This window comes from Laetiporus sulphureus (assembly GCF_001632365.1).
Source record: "Laetiporus sulphureus 93-53 unplaced genomic scaffold LAESUscaffold_17, whole genome shotgun sequence".
Taxonomy (NCBI): Eukaryota; Fungi; Basidiomycota; class Agaricomycetes; order Polyporales; family Laetiporaceae; genus Laetiporus; species Laetiporus sulphureus.
Genome location: NW_024468526.1, coordinates 351,428 through 369,305, shown reverse-complemented (window position 1 = coordinate 369,305; position 17,878 = coordinate 351,428). Strand labels below are relative to the sequence as shown.

The following is a 17,878-nucleotide window of genomic DNA, read 5'->3' as shown; positions in this document are numbered from 1 at the left end:
GGAGTGCTTTCGCCTGGAACGTGAAACTATAAAGATGACAAATACGGTCAGACTGGGTCAAGCACAACACCTCATTTGTACGGCCCGTCCGCAAAGTATTGCGACACTGGTGATCTCGTCGCGATCGTCCGACAAGGCAGTCGCCATGGTTCATGTATATCTTCTCAACGAAACATCTCGACATGTACGAATACCGCGTCTTGCTTCTCTCTGGCCGCAAAAGGCGCTAGAGCACTGGTTGGCACGGGAGAGTTCTCGTGATTATCTCGGGCAACACGAGGCGTCGAAGCTGTCGGTCTCGGCACGTCCTGTCTGGTCGTGTGCGCGCCTACATACAAACTCTCCAATCATCAATGCGTCTCGAACCCAAGCTAACGGCTCATCGAACAGTGATGTCCGTTCGCATTCGTTCAGAGGATTGGTCTTCATAACGTTCTTCTCGTGTCTCAGGAACCCGCTCTCAATGCAATGGGCTCGCTCTACGGGGGAAGTTAGCCTCAACCTAATACACTCGAATCGGAAGCTGTTCTCTCAACGTGTGTCCATCCCGCTGACAGGAACCCTAGTGGCTCTGCATCCGCACCGAACTATCGCCCCAGGGCCTGGAATTTCGGCCAGGCCAAGCATCTGAGACACCGCGAAGCCCGGTTGGCTTGCAGCACTCTAGAACGTCTTCTGTGCGTAGTGCATAGGACTCAGGAACCTGGACATCGTGCCTGCATCAGCAAGATCCGCCTTGAGATCCTCAAATACTGGGCCCCCTGCGAGCAGTTTCCGCTCCTCGATCTAGATGTGTATTCAGGGTCGAATTCCGAGCGGTGCCCCGTCCACGCTTCCCAGTGGGCCGGCTGGCAAGGAGCCATATGTTTCTGCAATCTCACATTGGCAACTGCGTGTAGGCATGCGGACAGCCCGGTGTGCGTTTCTCGCGGTATGGTCCAGCTCCTTGCGGTGCGATAGGCAAGAACCGTTCTGCGGGGTCGCGCGTTCGGAGGATCCAGGGATGCAGTATAATTAGCTAGAGAGGTACGCTGTTCTGAGTAGGTCTTCGATTTGGGCGCTGATGGTTTGAGATCCATGCTTGTGCGGGGAGTCGTGATGCTGATATGTAGCAGGTGTGCTGTGCGTCTGAACAAGGAGAAGGAAGAATATCAATCTGGCATACTTCGCAGCACATGATGGATCGCCTGCTTCTATGTGGGTGTGTGCCACAGTGTGGGAGTAAGTGCCCGGTATGGGCAGTAAAAACAGACGTTCGATATGCACGAGGCAGGGCCGTGTGTTCAACAAATCCTCCGTTTACTATTCGATGTCTGATGCAGACGCTGCAGATATGCTTTAGACCCTCATCTGGACTCGAAGTTCTGCTTTTAGCGCTTCGTTCCTAGGATGCGCGCAAGCCTTTCCCGCTTCGGGTGTCGTAGGCCTAGGTCATGGTTTCACCGGGGAACTTCAAGGCGCGATCTGCAAGCACCTTACCGAAATTAGCGATGTCTGCTATTTAGATGCGCATTCAGGGTCGCCGCTTCCCCCTCGCGCGCGATCATAGCCTTTGAGTTTCCAAGTTGGTGTTGCGAGTGCTTCAGCTGCCTTGACAACGGACAAGCATGTGGTCCCATGGTCCGTCCGATCCGATGCTGGGAGCGCTATGGAGCTGCACGCGGTGAGTCTATGTCTGGGCTCTGCTGCACTCCTGCCTTACGTTGCTAATCTTCATTTTCAAATATTGAGGGGAGGGATCGTCTGACGTCCGGCGCACATGCAATAGCAGCAAGCCATCGCGATGCGAGGCATTGATGGTATTTGTCCCACGCGATCTGATGGCATGGAGTTTGGAGCCCTGTGCTTCCGCAACATGCCTCCACCTCGTGCGATCCAACCATATTGTATTGTATTCTCCTTGGGGCGTACGAGGAGCTGATTATCTGCGCATCACTATAACGGCGGCCTCACAGCTAAGAGGCTGATGCGCAGAATCTTGTAGACACCAGGCAACACTGGCTCCCCCTGGCAGATTACGGTATAGTCGAGCCTAGTGTGTCTCCTGCTCACGGTCCCGCTTCGAAGTCGAGATCAATCGGGTTGCTCAGATGCTCACATCTGTGTCGGGATCCGGTCTATTACCGCTGTACCCGAGGCTTTCGTAAAAACGAGAAGGCAGTATCTCTAACGTTCTACCCACGCAAGCTAGTGCATCCAATTGTCCATCATGTTTCCGCTACGTCAGTAGTTCGTCATGCGGTTCTCCCTCCCGGCTCGAAGACGCCCAATTAATGCGGAGCGCGTTGGCTCGCCTAGGTGTAGGTTGAGATGACGAATTAATCGAGTGCCGACTTGCCGCCGCGGTGGATCGCTGGGGCGGAAACGCCGGTTAGCTGTGCAAACTCGCTTAGCAGCGAATCGATCTCGCCTAACGTCATCGATGTTTGTGCAATCCACGTTGCATTCACGGACGATTAATGCAATCTCCCCGCGGACATAATTTCTCCCTTGATCAAGATCCAATTTCGAACACTGCTCGGTCCTCATCTTCATTTCCTCGTGTTCACACACGCGATGCTGCTGGCCAGATCATCCATGATGTCGATATGGCAATCATGTTGACTCACCATCATTTGTGCAGACGCTAGCAACGCCACAATGCGAAATCTGGAGTCGCCGAAGTGCAACTAGGACTCGCTTAGTGAGGGAACGACGACATGTTGCTAGGTTCACGATTTCTCTGCCTGTATCAAGACCGAAGGAAATGAGCGACTCTCATTGCTATTTCAGGCTCCGTTAATGAGGGTGGGGCTGGATCAGTTTACGCGGATGAGTGGCTCGTGATCAACTTGCTGTCACTGGTCAAAAATGCTAGGCCAGCGTCGTGTAAGTTTGTCTTCTCGTCACCTCAAGCAATGAACAGTTTGAACTCACGAATGACGAGCTCTCCAGTTCTTGACACTCTGAGTAACGCGGTCAGCATTTCGATCGTTCCACCGAATCTGTCCAGCCTCGTGGAAACGCGTCGAAGGCGATCTTTTCTCCCGCATAATGAATTGGATATAGATCTGCATCGACGGAACCGTGCTTCCTGCGGAACTATGAAGATCACGTCACTGAGAGGCAAAGAAGCCTACCGATTCAGATTTGCGATCGTCGCCGAGCGCGTGGTCGATGTCGCTGCGGCCCATGTGCATGGTGGCAACAAGTTCCTCTTCTGTCTTGTGATCGCCTTCGCTCATCTGGAGAGACTTTGATGCTGAATGTTTGAATTTTGATAGGCTCATTCGCGGAGCTGCGGTGGTTTTGCCGAAGGCTGGCCTGACGCGCAAGGGTAAAGTTGCTTGACTGTGTGGCATGACCCGCTGCAGGCGGGAGTAGATTGGGTTGCAAATGCCGCCACTGACGAATCAATCCACATTGTCTGTGTCAGCAATTTTTTGCTTCTACATCACTTGCAGCAGAGTCTCCTGTGTCCCATCAGGTCACTTATTTTATGTTGTATCTTAGTACCCTCACGCGATGTTGGCGGTAGTGGTCAGAGGCTAGAGCCGACAGCATGACGGATCCTGTTTAACGTCTCATGAGGTACGAAATAATTGCTGACAGCCTTTTTTTTTATTTGAATAGCAAATTCCATCATAGTGCAGAAGTATTCTCGATGCTTGATTACGGCGCGGTCGGACGGTAATACAGTATCTGGGTTCATGTGCGCAAGCCTTGTATTTTGTTCTCCTTTTTAGACTTTCTCATGATCCCACGAGAATATTTTCATATTTATGATGACAACGAGTGATATACACCCTCATGGTGGCCCTGTCTCTTTCCCGCATCGCGGTCGGCGATATGATGATGGAACGCGTCTACCACGTGACCGCGCAACTCTGGTTCAACCGGTTTACTGACTCCAATTAGTTTTACTCTCTATTATCTTCAACCTTAGGTGCAACGCTCATCATCGTCGCTCGGATTTTGCGAGGTTTGCCAGTCCTGTGGCCTTAGGAACCTTCTATGGGCATCGATCTGATCTCTTATACGTGATCGCGAATGAAACAAGGTATGCGTAGCACATTCATTTCCAGAATCAAAGCCGAACGATACAGCAGCTCTTGCCGACTCACCTCTGAAGAATGACCGTACTTGAAAAATAGTGAGGAAGGTCTTCGGCCACGTACAGTGACAGTGATCGTGATTATCACGCATGATTGAATATGTACGACTTCATCGAGTTCGTATCATGTGCCTTAGCAGGGTTTTGACCGATTGAATCTGCAGGTATAATTGAAATCTGCCCTTTCGGCCTAATCAAGCCCTGAGAGACACTGTATCACTCGCACTGCGTGTTAGGTACGTCTCACCCTGCAGGTGTCCACTGATTCGAATTTCTGAACTTCTCTCGTCGTGGAACACAGAAGACTACTTCGCCGTAATCATGATCACTTTTGACACCCTTTCACAAGAAGAAAAGCTAGTCTGTCAGTTTCTCGGCTGGATCAAATCGCGTCCGATGGATGGGCTCAATGGTTTCCGCCAGCTACCTTGCTGAAATCACTGACCAGGATTAGCTGACTACCGCAATAATTAATGGTAATTTTCGTATGCGTTCGCCATTCGGACGTGGGCTCACGCATACTCATGTATGCTATTGCTGGCGTTCCTTCTCTATCTTATAGCCAACTCTCTGTGCTGGTATCCAATTCGGAGAACGAAACCGGCAGCATAACTCTGAATTTAGGAAGACTGAGGTACCATTCACCGCATTTCTGTTTCACCAATCGTGCTAAGCCGCATTCTCGTCAAGTCTTTCTCACGTTGCCTACTGGCTGACGAACCCAACCCTTGATCAAATGCAAACTCATCGGAACCAGATCTGCTATGTGGAGCTTTACGATTTGGACAGGCAAACGACCAGTTGATTGGCATTTACAATGCCGCCTTTGAAGATGCTATGGTTCGAAGTCCAGTCTGCTCATGACATAATACAAGGGCGCTTTGCACCGTCTCGTCACCTATTCACAACGCTGAAGTGGTTGACTCTATCCCGTCCATTTATTCCGTGGGACTGCGCCATCCCTACCCACGACAATTGACTCTCATGTTTTTATCGCCCAATTCGCCCACCCATCCCAACCTCTCCCTTAATGTGCTGGGACATTGTTCTGAATTGTGCACTGAATGCTAAGTCCCGCGTTCGGTCTTCCCAGTCGCCTCATGAACCTCCCCGACCGGCGTCGGGCAATCATCCTTCCAAAGGTAGAGGAGTTGTATCTGCAGGACGCCCCCCTCCACCTTGTATCCGTGCTTTCTCATCTGGAGCCTGCTGCCTGGCAGCTCATTGTCATGCACGCGCGACAGGAGCGAAAGACCTCTGTGATGACGCCTTGCCTCGGTTGTCCCGAACGCTCACTGAATCTGCGCATCGCCCATCTATCCTTTCACATTCGGACGAATTATTCTTCAGGGTCGACAGCAGGAGTAGTATCTGCGCCAAAGCCTTCCTGAACCACGAGATGGAATTTTCCCTTTCTGTTAATAGCATTCCTGGTGCCTTCCGATCGGCCTGGTTGTTTACGTTCTGCGCGAAGTCAGGTCCCTGTTCATAGCGACATGCACGGACTTCGCTCTCACAACGGGCTTCCGTCCTATGCACGAAGAGACTAGCTTGAACTCTGCAAAGCATATCCTTCGATGGAAATCCCCGAGTTGATTGGTTGTGGACTCTATATACTGCTTCTACGAGTACTCAACAAACCTAACATAAGACCAAGGCGAGCCGGGCATGATACTACTTTATTCGAAGCTGTTGACTATCGGTGGTGCGCGCTGGGCTCTCGCACATGCGAACGTGCTGTTCGCATGTCCTCCGTCATGCGCTTCTCGCGAGAGTATGTTGGAACTTGGCTTGCAGTTTACCGCCCTGTCAGTGAGTCAATCAGCTCATCTCGTGATTAGAGCACAGCTTGAGTCAATTATGGACAGCCTGGAGTCGACTAGTCCGAGTGGAGTCTCAGCAGATCATGAGTTGGCAAGGGTGATTTGGATAAACGTGCTACTGACTACCTGTTGAGTCAGAGAAGCTTGATCGAGCCCGCAGTTCTGTCAACGTTTCTGTCGAGCATGCAATCTTCCATGGTCGCTGTTCCTTCAATGGTCAGTTCAAGATGCTTTATCTAACACTTACCCGGTTGTCTTCATGATGATCGTAGTAAGCTCCGGGACGAAATACGCGAACATCTTTGACATTGCTCCATGCACAACGTTCCTATCATTACACTAAGGTGAAAGCTGCGTGTGATACAGCGCACATGCGTTAATACACGGGATGCTCAGTTTCGACACCCATTGCCCGGTTGATTTCCGCCACAGTATGATCCCACAGCCGCGCCCTTGCTTCATCAGAACCATAGTACCTCTTCTTCCCCATATCATCCCCTTTGTTGTTGATGCGGTGTGCTCCCGGCTCGGCGTTGAGCAGCGCATATAGCAGATATTCGGCACAGTCCTCCGGAGAGACTGTCACTGGATAGAGAAGTGCGCTGGCAAGACGTCCCATCATCGGCGTCCGCACGAGTCCGGGAAAAGCATGTATGAACGACATGCTAGGCTCCTTCTCTGCGAATGCCTGTCACAAATGTTCAGTATATGCATTCAAGGACATTTCAAGTAGCCATACTTCGATCATGAGATCATTGTATGTCGGTACAGCGTATAGTGCTTTCAAAGCGCTGTAGTTCTTCTTCAGCCCGAGGTTGTCGAGATCTATGGCTCCACCAGTGCCAGGAGCCAATATTGTCATGACCTTTGCACTTTCTCCAGCACTGCTGGCGTTCCGGAGTAGCGGTAACAAGTCATAGATGAATTTCCAGCGCGCATAATAGTTGAGAACCAGCCTCTTGTCGATCCCTTCAGATGTCTCCTCTCGACCCTTCAGACTAAGCGCGCCTGGTGAGAGGACGAGAAAGTTGACTTTTGGAAGACGAGATAGCAGCGCCCCCGTGGTAGTTGCCACATTCTTCATCTCCAGCACATCACACTTCAGGAACTCGTGCTGTATACCGGCGTCCGAGGTGGTGTGCTTGGGGAATGACGTGAGAGCCGACTGGGCGGCGGACCGATTGCGCCCACAGAGCACGATGTGTGAGTTTCCCGCCGTGTAGCGCGCAAAGGCTTGGGCGATTGCTCGTCCAATGCCGGATGTGCCGCCGACGAAGATCGCGACAGGAGGGCGGGGTGAGGAGAACGCCGTATTGGCGGCTCGTACGACTGAGAGCGATGGCATTCCCGCAGGTTGACAGACGAGGTAACGTGGACAGACGACTCAGGCTTAGCGAGACGGCCCTTGCTCCTAGCTCCGATGATCCAGCCGCCAGCGACGTCGACGACGTCACTGCCCAGTCAAAGCTCCAAGCCCCCGTTCAAGGCCGCGTCTCTTTGTCAGAATCAGAACGGCGTATCCTAGCGTCTCAGGAGGATACTGAGGATGATCGCGCTTCACTCTACGTGTTGTGGGTTGCGATTGAGCAGGAAAGTTCTCGGGACTAGTCCAGTTGACCAGGGAGCAAGGGCGTGCGACGATATCGTCACTAACAAGCAGTACCTGTTCTCTCGACTAATTCTCCCTAGTGATAATAAATGAACGACTCAGGAGATCGCATGGTACGCAGGAATCTGAGATAAAACAACTCACTTCCACCCAAAATATTGGAACTTGCCAATTCAGAGGCTCAACTGCTCTCGATTTCCCGTGTAAGGTCGAACCGGTCGGAACCAAGGCTGATGGATATAAGGCAAGATACCGAGGTCGTTACTCTCAGCTGGCTGGCTAGTGGCAAGTGCCAAAGAACTTCAGCGTCAAATCCGTGCTGAGACCGCGCATAGGGACCTGTTTATTTCTGAAATATTTATATTGCTATTGGCCAGTACTAACGTGGGTGCACAATTGCAAATCTCCTCTAGACATTCATCAGGAAGAAATGCTATTCTATCATCGATCACGTTGCTTGTACATTATCTATAAATACGTTCTGAAATTCTGCACTTATGTCGTGTTTGTTGATCCAGTACGAGTGTGCCGCGTTGGTGGCGTTGGCGCTTCAAGAATTTGTCCATTCGGCGCGACTCCGCCAATGATTAATGAGCCTGCAAATGCATAATGACACTCCGTTAATGCCTGTGGTTCTAGCGCTTTCACTCTGTGAGAAATACCGCTGAACGGATGTCTTTGTGAGGCTCATGGGCACCTTCAGGATGTTGAAAACGGTCACGTGATCTGTTTTTCTTACGTAAAGAGACACTGTAGACCGTCTGTGGACGGACTACCTTGCACTTGCACAAAAACGTCGGCTTGGATCTTACACTAAACATTAATTGAACAGCGCATGTTCTCAAAACGTTTCACCGTCGGTGGAGGCTGTCGTGGGATCTCCTGGTCTCCGAGTTTATGCAACCTACGATGATTGCCGGATCAACGGATGCCAGAATGTTCGAGGCTAGACTGTCGTGGGCATTATCTCTCCCGCAGAATGGTGCAAAGCATGAGGTTTAGCGTCCAGGCTCCTATACTTCACCAGCGATGACGTAGCGCCAGGCGTCGGGACAAGCGATCCGAAATAGGAGACCAACTGAATGAACTCAAAAGCAGGTGCATCCACCGACGTCTATACAAATCCCCCACACTCCAGAAGTGCATTTTTGTTGCTCTTTCGTCGTCTATCATCGCTTAACGACAACGCGCAGGCGTCATATCCCGCATAATTGAAGAGTGCAGTTTGTTAGTCAGGTGTGTGGTCTTCCAAGGTCATGCTTTCAAGCAATTGATGTGCGCGAATGCAGGCTGTCGCGACTCATGACCATCTTGATAACTGGGGCCGCCGGGCGAACATCCGGATATGTGATAAAAGCGCTGCTTCAGTCAACTAACCCTGCTGCCCAAGAGCTTCGCCTGCTGGTGCGCTCCAAAAGTGCCATTGAGAAGTTGCAGACAAAATATCCGCAGCTCCCGCGGTCCGCATTTGTGATCGCGGATTACCTTGAGGCCAGCACACTCCCTGCTGCGGTCCAAGGAGTGGACGTCGTCTTCCACAATGCTCCGGCGTTCCATCCTCAGGAGACCGCTATGGGCATCGCGATCATCGAGGCCAGCAAGCAGGCAGGCGTGAAGCATTTCGTCTACTGCAGCGTCCTTCATCCCATCTTGACCAAATTGCTGAATCACAAAGTCAAGCGCTAGTGAGTAATTCCGCCAGACATATCGTTCACATCAACCAGAGACCAACCTGGGATCGTGTAGCGTCGAGGAATACTTGCTTGAATCCGGTCTAAACTACACTATTTTGGAGGTTCGTATTTAGAGCTTCCTAACACGACGAGTGCACATGATGTTGCTTCTGCCAGCCATCTTCATACATGCAAAACGTGAATCTGCAACATGTTCTGGCATATTCCAAGCTTCCCGCCCCGTGGAGCCAGAAAACATTGCAAGGTTATCTCGACCTCGAAGACCTCGCTGCAGTCGCGTGCCTTGTCTTGTTAGATCCGGAACCGCACAACCGTGCACGATACGAACTTATCGGACAAAACTGCACCCAAGAAGATGTAGCGCGAGAGCTTTCGTCCCACCTAGGGCGCCAGATCAAGTGCGAGCTGGTACCCAGGGAGCAGATACTTGATCGTGGCGTGTTCGCCTTCACGCTGCAGGGTGATTACGCCGCGGAGGCCCTAGACAGGATGTTGTATTACTACGATAAAAGGTGCGCTATCCCGCAGCTCCCCTCGCTGTTATTGCCCTGAAACACGCCGGCTTAGGGGAATTCCTGGAAATAACAACGTACTCAGGTGGTTGCTGGGACGCGAGCCGACGACGTGGACGGCATTGATTCGCAGGGAGCTCCAGTGAGACTGTTGAGGTGACTGAGTATGTCAGTTGTTGTGTCAGCGAATAGCATGGTGATTGTAAAACTTGCTGGCGGCGGTTCTGCATGGACTACCATGAAATGCACAGTAATGAAGTTATTATGTGCACATTGGGCATCCGAAGTGTTACAGAAACCATAACTGCCCATAAAATCACCGTTGTGCTGATGAATACTGCGCAGACGGAACAAAGCCTATTGGACAAGGTCCTCAGTGCGGTTGCGAAATGAACGAAAGGCGCCGAGCGGTAACGTAAAATATGCATTACCCGTGGCGTTTCTATTAACGCACTCTGTCTGATCAACATCAGACTCCCGTGAGCTCGCACTCGTCGCCACTGTGAGAATGTACCCTTAAACACTCCGAGGGCATTCTATGATCAAAAAACACTCTCAATAGTACGAACGAGGGAAGCAGCACTGGACTTCTCCGGAACTTGAAGCCCCCCAATATCAGTTTTAATGCGACGTCTACCAGACCGCTGGTTTCAGAACCGTGAGTACATTCTTGCGATTCATATGGAAGTATCCTCATGGGCATCATACTTATCATGCCTCAATGTCACTAAGCCTAAAACTAAATAATAGAGTAACGAGGCTTCCTCTGGCACGCGGCACGTCTCCGCTGCGAAACTCGCGAGAAGCGCCTATCGTCGGTGCCAGAAGCGAAGCCTTCTGGATGAGCTTTTGTGAGATACGTGAAGTTGTTTACGTCTCTACGCCGTCACAGCGGACGCTTATACTGATATGCATCAGGTACGTTGTGTTTTGGCAGTCCTGCATGGTTCACAATCGGTGGGAACTCGAAGCTTAAAAAAGTGGTGCACATCATCACCCGATTTGAACTACCGTATCCATTCGTGGCGATTATGGACGGGGATTGTGAGAACGTTGCACCTAACTATGGCACAGTTCTTTTCTTTATAATGTTCTTGCAGTGGCATTAGCAAGTGAGCCCATGGTAACAACTCAACGAAGCGTTGAGTTTTGGCAGGCAATCAGGATCGTCGGCGATCGACACGGTGATATCCGAGTCAGACACCAAGAACCATCACCACCTTACAAGAAGAGTGGCCTTACCGCTGTGTAGCGCATTTGTGACTGTCATGCGTAGTCAGAACGCTAGTGTTGCGTCGACTTCGTCCTCTCTTGGAGCTCGTTCACACCGATAAGCAGCATGTAGGGCGCTCAAAAGTTCTGTGATAGCGAGCATCATTGTTTTGCTTGAATAAAACACGCCACGGCTCATGGGACTCGGGTGCGGTGTTCATGAGCACCACGAGGGCACCAAGAAGCAGGGGCTGCTGCAGTGCGGGAGTCAGGGCCGTAGTCAGCGCTCCGTCTTGAACATAGGTTTCCACGACTTAACACTTTGGACGTGCCCACCTCACCATTCCGCTGTTGTCTGTGTTTCACACTTTAGGTGCGTCCATAACGGCCTCCTTGTCGTTCCTCTGAACATAGCACAAATTGTTTTCAGAGTGCGGCCACGATGAGAACACAGAGGGTGAGAAGTCCTGCGTATTCGCAACATGCTTAGTGCCTCTGTATCGCGATACCATGTCCGATTTACAGATGTGATGATGACATGCCTCCGGTGACACACCTCGTGATTTGTACGTGGAAGCTTCTTCCCGTCTTTTGATGGTTTCTAGTGGCCCTTGGCTCGGCGGCGGCTGGTACTTCTCCGACGTTTACGGCCATGCTTATGAGCTCTGGTCGGAGCCAAGACTCTGCGACGTTCACCAAGCTCTCATAGACCGACAGCCCTGCTTTTCGGTTGGCGGCTATCTCCGCATGAATCTATATCGCGTGGCTTTGAGACACCCATAAATATGTGCAGGTTACTCTGTCTGGGGACGGCCGTTTGGCTTATTAGGGGATGGGTTCTGGAGCATCTGAAGTTCCCGGGTTACGTGACTATGATCACCATCGAGGTCGGCAGCCGATAACTCTGATCCGAGGACAAGTATTACGTTTGGGCAAAGAAGGCCGATAAGTAGCAGTCTATGGAGGGGCGGCCGCAATCTCCTGACCTGAAATGCGGCGACTATCTGTTGTCCAGCCGGTGCCTATCCCCATCTCTCATACTGTATTAGTCCTGGTACAGCGTTTCAATTATCGATTAGCAGTACAGCTCCTATCGATCCGCTGATGGTCGCGATAAAGTAGCGTATGGAAGCGCCATGCTGATGGTGAGCCGAAGCAGCGGAATATGGCACTATAGACTGCATCCTGCCCCCAAAATACTGCGGGACGTGCGTTGAGTGCATGCAACCTAAGATTATCGTGCATGTAGCCGGGCAAGTGAGTATTCCTTACGCTCTGAGCCGAGGAAACAACTGATGGTATGTAGCTCAAGAAGCAGGACATGGCTGAAAGCACTACTAAATCGACGTGAGGGTCTTAGTAGACCGTTCATGATGCCGGTGCAGGTTGATTCTGCGCAGAGCTAGCAAAGAAACATAGTAAGGTTTCGAAAGTCACGTCTGGAAGCCCACAGTTGACTTACACAGGAACGTAGACACACGGTATATTACGGCGGCTGCAGTTTGCACAAGTCGGACGACCATCGCACTTCAATTTACGACCTTTATTTCCCATTTTCCGGTCATCGAATCCGCCTTCGAGTGACGTAACACGTAAAACACGCACCCCTACAGAACTGACACGCCATCGGTGTCCTTCGAGGGATTCTACCTTCGGAATTCGTACTTTCGCCCTCTGGACGCTGCTCGGGCTGATAGAGATCAGTAAGTGCCTTCGAAATCAGTCAGATAATTACATTGGTAGAGGAAGTCATACGTGACTGGAGAAGACGAGGAATTGCGTGATGTGAATCTTGCGCCAACATTACCGAATGGTTATATATGTGGCTGCGCGCTACCATTCAACAAATTGTGAACGTGTCTGCGGCAAGACCGAGGCCGAATTGAGTAATGAACAGTATACCCACCAAAACAACCTAGTCTAATGTGGGCGATCGAGCATAACCGCTAGCCTGAGTTCCGGTGAAGACATGATGGTATAAACGGAGGTCCCTGCAGCACGGTGAGGAGATAGTTAGACGCCTACTCCACTTCCAGTCAACACGAGTGAGGCTATGCACTGCTGCCACTGAAAGGCAGTCCATATGTCATGGAAAATTGTCCAGATGCTGCATTTGAACCATTGCCGCAAGATAAGTCATAATCTCGCCCATGTCAAGCTTATTCGGCTGGCTGACGTTTGCCAGTGACGATTTCGCACATTTAAGTACAAGATTGACTAGTACTTACAAAGACTGTCCAGAAACGCAATCGAAAGCTGTGCTGTGCCCCGCGAGGAAGCTGGAGAGGAAAGGCCGGGTTGCGATGTGGACGTTCACAGTAGGATCCTTGTTTATCGAGATCCATCCACCCTCGTCCACAATAGTGGGCGATAGTGCATCACAGCGTGGTGCCTTAGCATCCGCAGTTGAAGCGCGGTCGACTCGCGCTAAATTTATGAGCAGCTGATGTTCTGAACCCCTGATTTCATCGAACAAGAAGACTGTTTACTGACATGCCGTCGTCTGCGAGTTCACGTATTAAGGTTCGATCGAACACTTGCCTTTCGCTCCTTATGCACCTGCTAAATGATACGCACGCCAGAGACGTTCTGTTCGCAATCAAAAGCGGGTCATTCACCACCTGCCGTGCTCCTTTGGCTTGGCCGTAATGCAGACATGATCCGCACGCGGCTGCTGTATGAAATACACTGCCTTTCTGCGTGAAAGGCGCACATGAAAATGCCGATCGGACAATGTGCATGCCAGATATTGAGCGCTGAGCTGCTGCGTCGACACTGGAACAAAGAAGTTGCGATGCAGAGCAAGTGACCGATGTATCCAGCAGTAGGTGTTCACGTGCCCAGACTCACGGTGAGCGTTAAATGCAATCTTTCCACTCCTTCGCCTTGATATACTATTCAGTATCGAAGTTCAGAAGAGATACGCGCAAACATCGCATGGAGCAAACTTTGCGTCAGCAGGTGCTTTTGCGTCGCGCGTGTCAGCAGTTTCATGAATTGCGTGCTTTCCGGGTTTTCTTCCATGTGATGGGCTAAGCGTTCTCGGAATCCAGACTTCCCGGGGTTCGATTGTTGAAGTTTACTGGTGGCGGACCGCAGGAAAAATTTGAGTGACTGGGCTCGGCGCCATTAGGACTCCCCGACTTGAGGACCGGAATCTTGAAGAAGTAATCTGCTCCCGCACAGTCGTGTACACGATCAGCGCGGATCGCTTCTCTTCGGTCCAGGTATGTATACTTCAATGCTCTCGCTTGAAGCGAACATGACTTTGAGTCCAGCCTTCGGGGATTTCGCGGCGAGCGATCTAGCATGCTGCTGCCTCGTTCCGTTCATCATACCTTTCATTCCAGTGTAACATCTCGTGCTCAGGTGTTGTGCTGAGAAACCTCCAGTAAAAGTCAGCATGGCTAACGGCGCGCGGAGGCTCGACCCCACTGATGTATATGACAGCAGAAAGAGTACCACCCAACCGTGAGATTGATTGATACCGAATATTCTCGGCTTCATTCTATTCTTGTCTCTTAAATGGAAGAAGTACGAGAAGGGACTTCGGTACTTACATCCGCGTTGGCAGGCACTCATCGATTCCGACGGATTCAGGGCACTCCTCCTAATGGCTGCTCATCTGTCGTTATCTAATACGCGTTAGAAGACATGTGGCACTAGTTCGTGCGAGACAATGTCACCTGACTGCATGATGCGTCCTTAGACGCGAGGATTCTAGTGCACAGGGGCGTGAAGGCACCTTTGAAGTCCAGCGATGACAGATGCAATCATCATATCGTAGCTCTATTCGATCGACACTATCCGATCGGATATTCAGTCCATGTTTACGCCGACGAGGCTTCGCCCTAAAAATGATGTCATTTATGACCTCCGGTGCGAAAGCGGCAGCTGAGTGAGCATACCATCCTCACCCGATGATCATAGATGTATACGTGTTTGGCATTCTTCCCCTTGACTCTTTTCCAGTTCGACAACTGACCACGGAATTTACATGACTACTGCTCGAATTGGACGAATAGGATTTCCACGATAATGAGATCGTTGATGCCTTTGTTTCGCATTGGGTGGGCATTGTATTCTCCATGACATGTTCATGTGCCCGCAAGCTGCTCACATCTCAGCAGAGGACGAATAGCAACAGGCGATGGAGTGTCATCAAGTTACAACGTGTACGCACTGAGGTCAAAACATTTTCAAGTTGGTCGCTTGTAGTTTCCCATACATCTTTGGTTTCTCGCGTATCAAGGAGATCCTTAACGAGGTATCTATACTCTCACAATCCATTTCGTCTACTCCATCATTGACTTCGGTCGTTTCCTGTCGGTCTTGGCCGCTCATGTCATGCTGTTTCTGACGGCCTCAGTGTGGCGGCAGATGAGACTCGGACACATCAATTGAACTATCAGGCGAAGCTCGTATGATACTTCCTGTAAGTATAAACACGCTGAAATGGGAGATGTTTGGCACAATATTTACAACCACGGGCATGTTGAAATGCGACAAGTCCTGTATTTTATCATAGCCAGTGTTGCCGCCACGTTGGATTTCATTGAGCACTATCAGAGAATCAGCAGTTTTGGTAAAAATGGCATAACAATTACCGCAGCCACCATCAAATAATAAACATGTGTAGGCCGTACTACTATATGTGTCAAGCGGTCCTAATCGACACCGTTGAACCACGGATCAGAGAGTAGTTCAACAGCACTCACGCGCTCTGCAGGATCCAGGCGTAAGCATCTCCTCATCAGGCAAGCGGTGGAAAGAACATTGGCTTCCTCTACGACTTTGTAACTCCGAATCGATATCTCGAACGGGTAATCATAAAGTGTTGGGTTTTCTTTGAGGTTACCTGTCGGACTTGAATATCGGGTAGACATCAAATTTAAACTGGACGCACAAGTGGTATCGAAGAACTCGGCCGCCCAAGCACTGATCGTGAGCTGCTCCGCACTGAAGTCTTCGCCTGTATAGCATACCATCTGGTACAGGAGGTTACTAGCCTCATTGAGGTGGTATTTGGGGTACGGCTCGTATTTGAAGAGACCACGGCCGGTGACAAGTTCGAAGACCTAAATGCTTTCGAAAGGGTGCCCGGAAAGGGTGCCCGGAAACAGCCTGAAGAAACATACATACCAAACATCCAAATGTCCATATATCTACAGTTTCATTCCATGGCCCTCCAATGATAATTTCAGGCGGACGAAGCTACACAGCTGTGATATTATCGACGCTATGATTATCTGTAGGCTGAGCTGTGACAACATCTCAGACCAAGGCCACATCAAGCTGCACCCTATACGCACCACTACCAAAGTCGGCGAGGGCAAATGTTCGTTGCATGGCTTCTTGTAGAGAAGGAAGTGGAAGCGGCTGTGAGACAGCCGACTGCACAATTCCGTCCTGAGATGCCTCTGGAAGGTGACGACGAGATGGATCAGAAGCGAGAAGCTCGTCAAAGTCGCGGGTGGACATGCGACAGTCAAAGATAATGTTATCGTGCTTCAGATCAGTGTGCACGACGCCGCGGTTGTGAGCATGGGCAATGCCGCGAAGCGTATGCAGGAGGATGCGTTTGGCAAGAGAAAGAGGAAACACTTTGTTGTCTTTGCTATGCGCCAAAAACAGCGACTTCACGTCTCCGCCGAAGACCTGCGTTACGAAACAGAGGTGCTCTCCTGCGCTGCCTTTGCCAGAAAACTTGAAGCTAGACAATAGCTGGAGGCAATGTGGGCTCGACGTCGGGGACGAAATACGCTGGAGTGCCGCATGTTCCCAGACGAGACCACGCTGGACAAGGTCGGTGGTGTAGCCGTTGAGTATCTTGATGGCAACATAGGAGTTTTCACTGCAAACCGATTGGAGCTACCCGGAAGACTGAATGGAAGATCATGACGATGCGCACATGCGGTCACGGGCAAGCCAAGTGCTTGAAGACATGCCCCAGCCGAGCTTTCTGCAAATGATGTAGCGATCTTCCGGGCCGATGGCTTGATTGAAGTCAATTTGGGGCCAGCCGTAACCATCCTGAGCTGGCAAACCCAGTGGCTCTGACACGAACGTAAGGTCGATGGAGACTTTGCCATCCGCACCAATGGAAATGTGCTGGTTGGACGTGAGCGCGGACAGAACTCGATGACATCTTCAAGACAGGGGTGATTCGAAACGTGGATCGATGCCGACGACGAAAAGAATGGTGGATGTCGAACTCTGAACATTCCGTGAGGACTTATGCTGCTGAGGGGCCTAAGGGGATCGCTCCATCGGCGCTTGGGATAAGATGTGTCGGACTACCTCTAGACACCTCTTAATTAGTACACTCTCTGTTGCCGCCATCCCTCTTCACACTGTAACTTCCCGAAGGTACTATCCGAGTCGTGTATAAATAGTCTCGACACATACGGTATCGAATGATCCTCCCATGCGGGCACAATGCTCATAATCACATTTTTTGGTATCTGTGATGCAAGAGGCAGTCTGACTGACATTTCCACCGCGACCGAATGGAATATCGCATATCCATCTATCAATCAAGTAAACCTGCGCTGCTCCTGTGATGTGTACTAGTGCGCACACGATTCCGATATATCCGCAACGGCAGTCATATGTAGTTCATTCACAACGAACTCAGCAGGGTTGCAGTTGGAGATCATTGTCATTGTCCGTTGTCGATCGAGAGGCATCTCGTACCTATGGATGAGTCCTAAACGAGAGTATGATTCTGCCTGCATTAACTTGTTACTGCCAGTGTCTCCTATCGCTCACCTGAGCAATCGTCGCTGCTGTATTCGACGATAATCTTCGCACCAAGGCAACTCCAAACCTCACAATGCTATACAGTAGGGTCGTTACTCACTAGAATAGTTATAAACCTTTATGATGGGCATAGATGACAGAGCGTTAAATAGCACGAATAGTTCACTTCCTCT

At 50.6% G+C, this 17,878-nt stretch overlaps 7 protein-coding genes across 7 annotated transcripts; 2 read left to right on the top strand and 5 right to left on the bottom strand.

Moving 5' to 3' along the window:
• Positions 1 to 2,223: 2,223 nt before the first annotated feature.
• On the bottom strand, positions 2,224 to 3,666 carry LAESUDRAFT_749687 (uncharacterized protein; the record flags this gene model as incomplete). Its single annotated transcript, XM_040911571.1, has 4 exons — positions 3,120 to 3,666; positions 2,917 to 3,050; positions 2,610 to 2,649; positions 2,224 to 2,559 (listed from the first exon to the last, which is right to left on the bottom strand). Exons 1-4 carry the CDS (start codon positions 3,339 to 3,341, stop codon positions 2,224 to 2,226), a joined length of 732 nt encoding a protein of 243 aa, XP_040764807.1. The 5' UTR covers positions 3,342 to 3,666.
• Positions 3,667 to 5,011: 1,345 nt separating this feature from the next.
• Positions 5,012 to 5,702, top strand: LAESUDRAFT_130824 (uncharacterized protein). The gene has a single exon (XM_040901282.1). It carries the CDS (start codon positions 5,124 to 5,126, stop codon positions 5,583 to 5,585), a length of 462 nt encoding a protein of 153 aa, XP_040764806.1. The 5' UTR covers positions 5,012 to 5,123; the 3' UTR covers positions 5,586 to 5,702.
• Positions 5,703 to 6,292: 590 nt separating this feature from the next.
• Positions 6,293 to 7,261, bottom strand: LAESUDRAFT_758875 (NAD(P)-binding protein; the record flags this gene model as incomplete). Its single annotated transcript, XM_040912508.1, has 2 exons — positions 6,293 to 6,604; positions 6,656 to 7,261. 2 exons carry the CDS (start codon positions 7,259 to 7,261, stop codon positions 6,293 to 6,295), a joined length of 918 nt encoding a protein of 305 aa, XP_040764805.1.
• Positions 7,262 to 8,654: 1,393 nt separating this feature from the next.
• Positions 8,655 to 10,043, top strand: LAESUDRAFT_725414 (NAD-P-binding protein). The gene is made up of 5 exons (XM_040908818.1): positions 8,655 to 8,761; positions 8,815 to 9,210; positions 9,272 to 9,320; positions 9,376 to 9,731; positions 9,787 to 10,043. The coding sequence occupies exons 2-5, from the start codon at positions 8,828 to 8,830 to the stop codon at positions 9,875 to 9,877; spliced, it is 879 nt and encodes a 292-aa protein (XP_040764804.1). The 5' UTR covers positions 8,655 to 8,761; positions 8,815 to 8,827; the 3' UTR covers positions 9,878 to 10,043.
• Positions 10,044 to 12,191: 2,148 nt separating this feature from the next.
• On the bottom strand, positions 12,192 to 12,740 carry LAESUDRAFT_699447 (uncharacterized protein). Its single transcript, XM_040906383.1, has 4 exons — positions 12,679 to 12,740; positions 12,549 to 12,633; positions 12,406 to 12,484; positions 12,192 to 12,345 (listed from the first exon to the last, which is right to left on the bottom strand). Exons 1-4 carry the CDS (start codon positions 12,694 to 12,696, stop codon positions 12,312 to 12,314), a joined length of 216 nt encoding a protein of 71 aa, XP_040764803.1. The 5' UTR covers positions 12,697 to 12,740; the 3' UTR covers positions 12,192 to 12,311.
• A 118-nt stretch (positions 12,741 to 12,858) lies between these two features.
• Positions 12,859 to 13,742, bottom strand: LAESUDRAFT_749684 (uncharacterized protein; the record flags this gene model as incomplete). Its single annotated transcript, XM_040911570.1, has 3 exons — positions 13,521 to 13,742; positions 13,172 to 13,402; positions 12,859 to 12,934 (listed from the first exon to the last, which is right to left on the bottom strand). Exons 1-3 carry the CDS (start codon positions 13,682 to 13,684, stop codon positions 12,859 to 12,861), a joined length of 471 nt encoding a protein of 156 aa, XP_040764802.1. The 5' UTR covers positions 13,685 to 13,742.
• Positions 13,743 to 15,536: 1,794 nt separating this feature from the next.
• On the bottom strand, positions 15,537 to 16,962 carry LAESUDRAFT_743092 (kinase-like protein; the record flags this gene model as incomplete). The annotated part of the gene is made up of 6 exons (XM_040911237.1): positions 16,855 to 16,962; positions 16,256 to 16,797; positions 16,164 to 16,216; positions 15,850 to 16,021; positions 15,662 to 15,801; positions 15,537 to 15,610 (listed from the first exon to the last, which is right to left on the bottom strand). Coding segments are annotated over exons 1-6 (1,014 nt in total), but the record flags the coding sequence as incomplete, so codon positions are not given.
• Between the last annotated feature and the right edge of the window lie 916 nt (positions 16,963 to 17,878).

Coding starts and splice junctions, on each gene's coding strand:
- LAESUDRAFT_130824 (XM_040901282.1), top strand. CDS start 5,124: ATGTGCTGGGACATTGTTCTGAATTGTGCACTGAATGCTAAGTCCCGC.
- LAESUDRAFT_725414 (XM_040908818.1), top strand. CDS start 8,828: ATGACCATCTTGATAACTGGGGCCGCCGGGCGAACATCCGGATATGTG. Junction 9,211..9,271: donor AATCACAAAGTCAAGCGCTA/GTGAGTAATTCC, acceptor GGGATCGTGTAG/CGTCGAGGAATACTTGCTTG. Junction 9,732..9,786: donor TTGTATTACTACGATAAAAG/GTGCGCTATCCC, acceptor ACGCCGGCTTAG/GGGAATTCCTGGAAATAACA.
- LAESUDRAFT_699447 (XM_040906383.1), bottom strand. Junction 12,485..12,548: donor GGCGTGTCAGTTCTGTAGGG/GTGCGTGTTTTA, acceptor TGGGAAATAAAG/GTCGTAAATTGAAGTGCGAT. Junction 12,346..12,405: donor CCGTGTGTCTACGTTCCTGT/GTAAGTCAACTG, acceptor TTTCTTTGCTAG/CTCTGCGCAGAATCAACCTG.